Source organism: Eurypyga helias, unplaced genomic scaffold (assembly GCF_000690775.1).
Source record: "Eurypyga helias isolate BGI_N326 unplaced genomic scaffold, ASM69077v1 scaffold5347, whole genome shotgun sequence".
In the NCBI taxonomy this organism is placed as follows: domain Eukaryota; kingdom Metazoa; phylum Chordata; class Aves; order Eurypygiformes; family Eurypygidae; genus Eurypyga; species Eurypyga helias.
The window spans coordinates 4,655-11,091 of record NW_010262176.1 but is presented as its reverse complement, the minus strand read 5'-3'; the positions used below and the strand labels follow the sequence as shown (position 1 = coordinate 11,091).

Here is a 6,437-nt window from a genome sequence, read left to right as displayed (position 1 = left end):
TGCTGAAGAGGCACCAACATTTTCCATGTGCAGAGTAACCAGCGATGCTTCCAGCCTTGCGACAGCAATAACGGCGTGTCTGGATGTCTGATCCGACTTGACCGCGTTATGGTAGTGCCTGCGGTTTGTGTCCCCTGATAGCGCAGAAAGCAGAGCTCCGCGTGCTCCTCTGCAGCATCTGCGGGGGAGAGATGCTGCGTGCTACACCTCCTGCGTGGGCAGGGTCTGTTTCTTAAATGTTACGCTTGCGTTTGGGCCAAGCTGCTGAAGATCTCTTTTCCAAGTGGATGTTCAAGTGCATATTCCAGCTATGGGAAGCCCATCCTACAGAAACCATGGAAAAGCACTTTTCCTTACTTCACAGCGAGAGTACAGTTGTCTTTCGCACGGGACGTGACTTTTTCAGGCTTCAGCACGAGTTTTCATCTCTCCTGCGTGTTTTTGAGACTGAGCAGCACCCCAGCTGTCCTTTACTTTGTGGGAATCCTGCGTGCCAAAGCGTCTGTCCACAAAAGCCTGAGGATGATAGTCCTCTGTTGAAGTGTTTTTCAAACGTTGCTAGACAGACATTCCTTGGAAACCATCCTCTTCTTTGTGGGAATCCTGCGTTCAAAAGCGTCTGTCCACAAAAGCCTGAGGATGATAGTCCTCTGTTGAAGTGTTTTTCAAACGTTGCTAGACATTCCTTGGAAACCATCCTCTCTTCCTAGGGAGGGAAAAATCTCGTGGGTAGCCCTATGGGGAGGGCCAGGGTGGTTCCCTCTTTGGGCCTGGGGGAAAGCCTGGCCATGAGCACTAGCTTCTGCCCAGCAAGAACTGTTCGTGCAGGTGGAAAGGCATTCTCATGCCATCCAGAAGATTCCTGCTTCAAGTATCAAACTGGACCCTCTGTCTCCGGTCTGGGGTGGTGGATGCTCCCATGATGTGTCCTGGCCTCCCTGCTGAGCTCTGGCACCCATCCTCCTCCCCGGAAGGGTGCAGGCAGGCAGGAAGCAAAATGGGCGATCTTCACACCGTTTGTGATGGTTGAACAGAAGAAGGTTGACTGGACAGTGTGCAGAAGAATGCCTTTGGTAATGCAGTTACTCCTGGAAGTCCTGTGTCAGATCCTTAAGGAAATGTCAACGCACCATTCTTGTGGCTGCTCCTCCTCTTTAGTCAGCACGGTGCAATGTCTCAGAGCCGCCTGTTTTTAACAAAAACCTGGAAACTATTGCCGAGTACAGCAGGGTGCAGAGACAAGCCCTCCCTAAGGACCGAGCTCCCTGGTGCAGAAGTCGCCCTGGGGCTGAGTAGTTATCCCCTGATGGAGTCGTAACTTCCTAACTGCCCAAACTCGTGGGTGTGCAGGGGTTGTTTTGCTCTTAGGTGTGTGGGAATTTTTTTGGTTTTGTTTTCCTTTTTCCTTCAGATGCAGGATTCGAAGCCTCAGCAGCAGCAGAAGGCTATCCTTCTGGACCTATTTCGAACCCGAAACATTGCAACTATTACTATTATGTCATTACTTTTGTGGTAAGGAAATGTGTATTCCTAAAGTACCCAGGCAGTAGAACGATTTCTGATTCGAGGGCACGCGCCACAGGTTTAGATAAGAAATCTCAGCCTTGGAGCCCACCTACACACGGTCCTTGGCCAGGACATGGCCCTCAATGTCCTCGCACCCGCACCACATTAATACACAAGAGTATGGAGGCAGTAGCCTCGCCTCAGATGTAAAACAGTTAGGGAACTCTATGTAACACCTTATGCATTTTAAATTGTTGCCTTTTTTTTTTTTTTTTTTAAAGAAGCTCCCATCTCTATAAATCTCTGAAGAGAGATGTCCTCCTCGAAGCAGAGGCAGCAACTCAGTAACATAACAAGAACCAGACCCGTGGCCAGCGTTTTTGTTCCGTTTCTGTACGGTGCCCATCTCAGTGAGATCCTGGCCCCTGCCTGGGCAGCCACGAGGAATGAGGACCCAGTAATACCATATAGACACACCGGGACCCTTTTCTGTATCTATTTCCCCCAGCAGAAAGGAACTGGCTAGCACACTTGGCATGCCATAATAAGGCACTCTTGAGATCTGAAACCCGATCATCCAGCGCTATCATGAAGATTAAGTAAGATGTAACGGAACTGCTGAGGGTGGGAGATCCTGTTACTGGAGTTGGCTACAAGTAGGAACGTAGTACTCATGGGAAGCTCTCGAGAGTCGTGTCACTGTGCCGTTAATGAGTCCATTGCAGTGAAAAGCCTTTGTGAACAACTTCCACAAAGCCTTTTACTTGGGATAGTGTATGCAGGAAGGACAGAGATATCCGAGGTCTCTTCAAGCCGCTGTGGATATGATCACTGGAAGGGATGACAGAATTAGAAAGGTGGGGTTGCCACTGAGATTTTTTTTTTAAGCCACGATGCCTGTGGCGATGCTTTGCGACATGCTATTTTTGTAACAACATCTGAGGCAACACCGGAGGCGTTCAGAGCTGGGTGTTTCAGGAATAATTTGGGTTTATTGCTTTTCTCAGGTTTTTCACGTCAGTTGGTTACTTCGGCCTGTCCCTCAGCACTCCAAACTGGCATGGAGATGCCTACATCAACTGTTTCCTCTCGGCTCTTATTGAAGTCCCAGCGTATGTGATTGCCTGGCTTCTCCTCCGCTCCCTCCCTCGGCGCTACTCCTTATCTGGCACCTTGTTTTTAGGGGGAGGTGTTATCCTCTTCATTCAGCTGGTTCCTGCAGGTATAAGACACAACATACGACTCAAGTATATAAAACATCAGAAACATTTTACGGTACTATCTAATGGTTCTGTAAAATTACTGGAAGCCTTGATAAAATTTAGAATTTGAGGTCAAGTTTATGCTGATCACTTGCAGCTCTGGGTTTTTTTCAATATTCATATGTGTATGCTGAGTCATGCACGGCGCTCATTTATTGTGTCAAATTGCTGAGCTTTTTATAGCCCAGGGGAACCAGCTTGCAAAACGAGAGTCAGAAGTGTACTGTGATCTATCTGGTTGTGCATACAGCTTAAAAAACTCGCAAGTCTTCCAGATTTCACTGTGTGTAAATCTCCACAGGTTTCTGTAAAAAAAGGGATAGATTTAAGCTTGTGCTTTGTTGTCATATAGTCCAGAATTTTGTTCCAAGAATGCCGTTTTACTGGGAGAGGACCAAAATTTGAGAAGTACAAAATAACCTGAGCATCTACGTTCTACTCAGTGGGAAGTTTGGAGCCAAGTCATCTAGGGATGCGGCTAATACATTGCATAATTAAACAAAACCAAATAAACTCACAACTGCTGCGAAAAAAAAACAGCGATATGATCTTTGGGATGTAGGAGAAGTACAAGCAATACGCACAGGTTGTTGTTTATTCACCTTGATGTTATCTTTCCTCCTCCAGATTTGAATGGCCTGTCTGTCGGCCTGGTGATGCTTGGAAAATTTGGCATCACCGCTGCGTTTTCGATGCTGTATGTCTACAACGTGGAGCTATACCCAACGCTAGTTCGAAACATGGCAGTTGGAGCTACTTCCATGGCTTCCAGGCTGGGCAGCATCATTGCTCCTTACTTTGTTTACCTGGGTGAGACGTCTTGTGTTTCTTGCCTTGCACCATGTAACTCTCAGAAAAGTTGTTGGAGCTTTTGGAGCATAGGCTCAGCTTTTAGACCCTTCATTTGTTGTCTTAAGTACCTTATCTGACCTTGGGTCTGAGTTCATCGTCGTACACTACGGAAATGAAGCAGAGCTCTATGGTTTTCACACAAGAATCAGGTGCTTTTTCCTTTATTGAGGCTAGGCACTGTTCATACAGCACCAGAGTGGGGCTGAGCTGGTCCAAGACAAAGATGGTGTTTCCAAACCGTGCAAGTGGCGTGGCTGGGATGGTAACTGGTCACATCTTGGCAATGGGCATTACCCCTGGGACACCAGATAGTTTCCCAGGAGAGTGTGACAAGTGATCTAGCAAGTAAGGAAATCTAGCCGTAGGAAATTCATTGCATTGTGCTCTTCGTGTGCATCCCGAGATGGGGATGTCAGGAGCAGAGGAACCAGGCAGGAATCCAAACACCCCCTAAATCTGTGCTTTCTGAAGCAGTACATGGAAAACAAGCAGATTAAGCAGCACAAGGGTGTGTTTAATTATGACCTGTGTGATTTTTTTTGAGTTACTAAGCCAGGCACCTCAGCACTCATTTTGCTGTTACTGTTCATGCCTTGGTCTGTAAGCAGAATGACTGATTTCCTCATGTGAGGGTTTTTGAAACTCATTTCCATCTTTTTCTGAATGCTGCACAAATATTAATGATAATTTAATTTTTTCTTAAAGTACACAGAAATTATCTTCATGTTGCAGACAGGAAAGGGTGACAGAGATCAAGGGTGGAAGTATCTGTGAATACTGCCTGTTCAGTCCGGGGTGCTCAATCTCCTGTTTCTTTTGCTCGCACATGATTTATTTCCTTCTGCCATCACTGGACGTAACGCAGCTCTCCCTTGGCCTCATGAGGTTTGCTTCTTGCTGAGACCTTTGATACAAAATTATTATGACTGCAGACTCTGGTAGAGCATTTCTGGTGTGCTGCTAAGGGCTTAATGCTGATTCACTATGCCAGGAAAGGGGAGAGGGGCCTACTCTCCGTAGCTGACCTGTGTTGTCTCACCTTTACATTCCAGCGTGACTGTAACACTCTGTACCAAAAATGATGAAAATGCGTTGTATTTCCCTTGTACACTGCAAATGTAAAGTAAAAGGGACAGCAGGACTGTGATGCTCCTTACGGTCTTTATTCTCCGTTGCAGCACAGGTAACAGAAATAGAGAGACGTAGACAGGATAAAGCTTTTACTGTTTTTTCCCTCCCGAGTTTCTATAGGTTGAGCCTTTAAAAAGTCTTGTTCCAATCATTGGAATAGTTTCCTAAACTTTAGGAGGTTTTAGGAGAAACTCGTCAGCTGCTGCTTTTTGCTACAGCTAAATTAGGACCTTGCAGTTCATCCAGCTCATGAGCATGGAAGAGATCAAATCACAACCTTTGGCTCTATGTGAAATACCCAGGGGTCTTCACTTTAATCCTAGTTTATTCCATAGGTTAGAAAGCACACTGCTCTACTCCAACTGAAAAATAAAGCTGTCGGGTCCAGTTTGGGACTTTCTCTACCTTAAATACCTTAACTCCTAGCTAATGCCTTTACTGAAAGACCTTTTCGTGGCTGTGCCATTGTGAAGATCTTGCATCCTGCCCAAACACTTGTGCGATGGCTTCAGGCTGCTGGCAGGGGCCGCTGCTTTCTAGTCCAAGATCAGATTCTGAGTAGACCAAGGTCAGAGCCTCTTTTCTGTCACGGGAAGCCTGATGCTTTCTCCCTTTGCAGTAAGGAAGGTATTTAAGGAGTCCCCTGCTAATGACCCATAGGTCTGAAATTGGCCTGGTCAGCTGCCATCAGTCTCTTCCCTTCTTTTGAACAAGATCAGCAGGATGCACAATCCCAGGAGCTGATGAGTGCTTTGTTGCTTAGGAGTGTTTTTATCCCCTCACACTGAATTATTTAACTGAGGATTTGGTTGCAGATGACAGTGTAGTACTGAAGACCCCAGCAGTGACCCCAGCAGAGCTGTTCCCTTGCAAAGATGTTGGCTATCCCAGTTGAAAATGTACCAAAAATGTATTAGCACAAACGTGGGGGGATGGCATGAAGCTGATGGTAGGTGGTGACCATCCTAGGGTGCACATTGTAGTTTTAAAACTGAAAAATCCCTTTGTTAGCAGATACCAGATGAAACTCGGGTTTGGATTCACCTTTTGATATCTGCAAAGATTCCAGCTATTTACTCCAGATTAGTTCTGCATTACCATAACATCTGGAATATAAATTTTACGCATGGGTTTGTTGATTGTGGATGTACAGATACCATTGTCCTGTCCTGTGTTCTGCCAGGTGCCTATGACAGATTCCTACCATATATCCTGATGGGAAGCCTGACTCTGCTGATCGGGATCCTTACCCTGTTTCTCCCGGAGAGCTATGGCAATCCCCTGCCCGAGGGCTTTGAGCAAATGCTGAAGGTGAAATGGTAAGGCGGCTTTCATTTGTCCCGTGCTTCGTGAGAATTCCGAACCTCTCTCCACGCAAGTCCCTTTTCACAGTCAGTAAACAGGTTTTATCAGATCCACTGCAAAACATCAAAGCTTTCCAAGTGCCCTTTAGGTTACTTTTTTGGTTGTTAATTTGACAGACGTTATGCAGTTTGTCCAGAATCTCTGAACCCCAGAGCTGATTGAAAGCGGTCACTTGGAAACCAAAGCTGACCTTCCTATCACCTTGAGCCTGTTATTTTGCATCTCCCAACACTTTCCATCCTTTTATATCATTCACTGTCCTTAACTCTTCATTTCAACTATGGGGTTTAGTAGGATGACTTGCGTTACAAAACACTCTTT

The 6,437-nt window shown here is 46.1% G+C and overlaps 1 protein-coding gene across 1 annotated transcript in view; it reads left to right on the top strand.

The window, feature by feature from the left end:
* Positions 1 to 6,437, top strand: part of LOC104512566 (solute carrier family 22 member 4-like) — a 22,716-nt gene that overhangs the window by 15,533 nt on the left and 746 nt on the right. The window contains exons 6-9 of the mRNA XM_010155601.1: positions 1,412 to 1,512; positions 2,514 to 2,728; positions 3,396 to 3,578; positions 5,935 to 6,070. Coding sequence (XP_010153903.1) covers positions 1,412 to 1,512; positions 2,514 to 2,728; positions 3,396 to 3,578; positions 5,935 to 6,070 — 635 coding nt within the window. The remainder of the gene's footprint in view (positions 1 to 1,411; positions 1,513 to 2,513; positions 2,729 to 3,395; positions 3,579 to 5,934; positions 6,071 to 6,437) is intronic.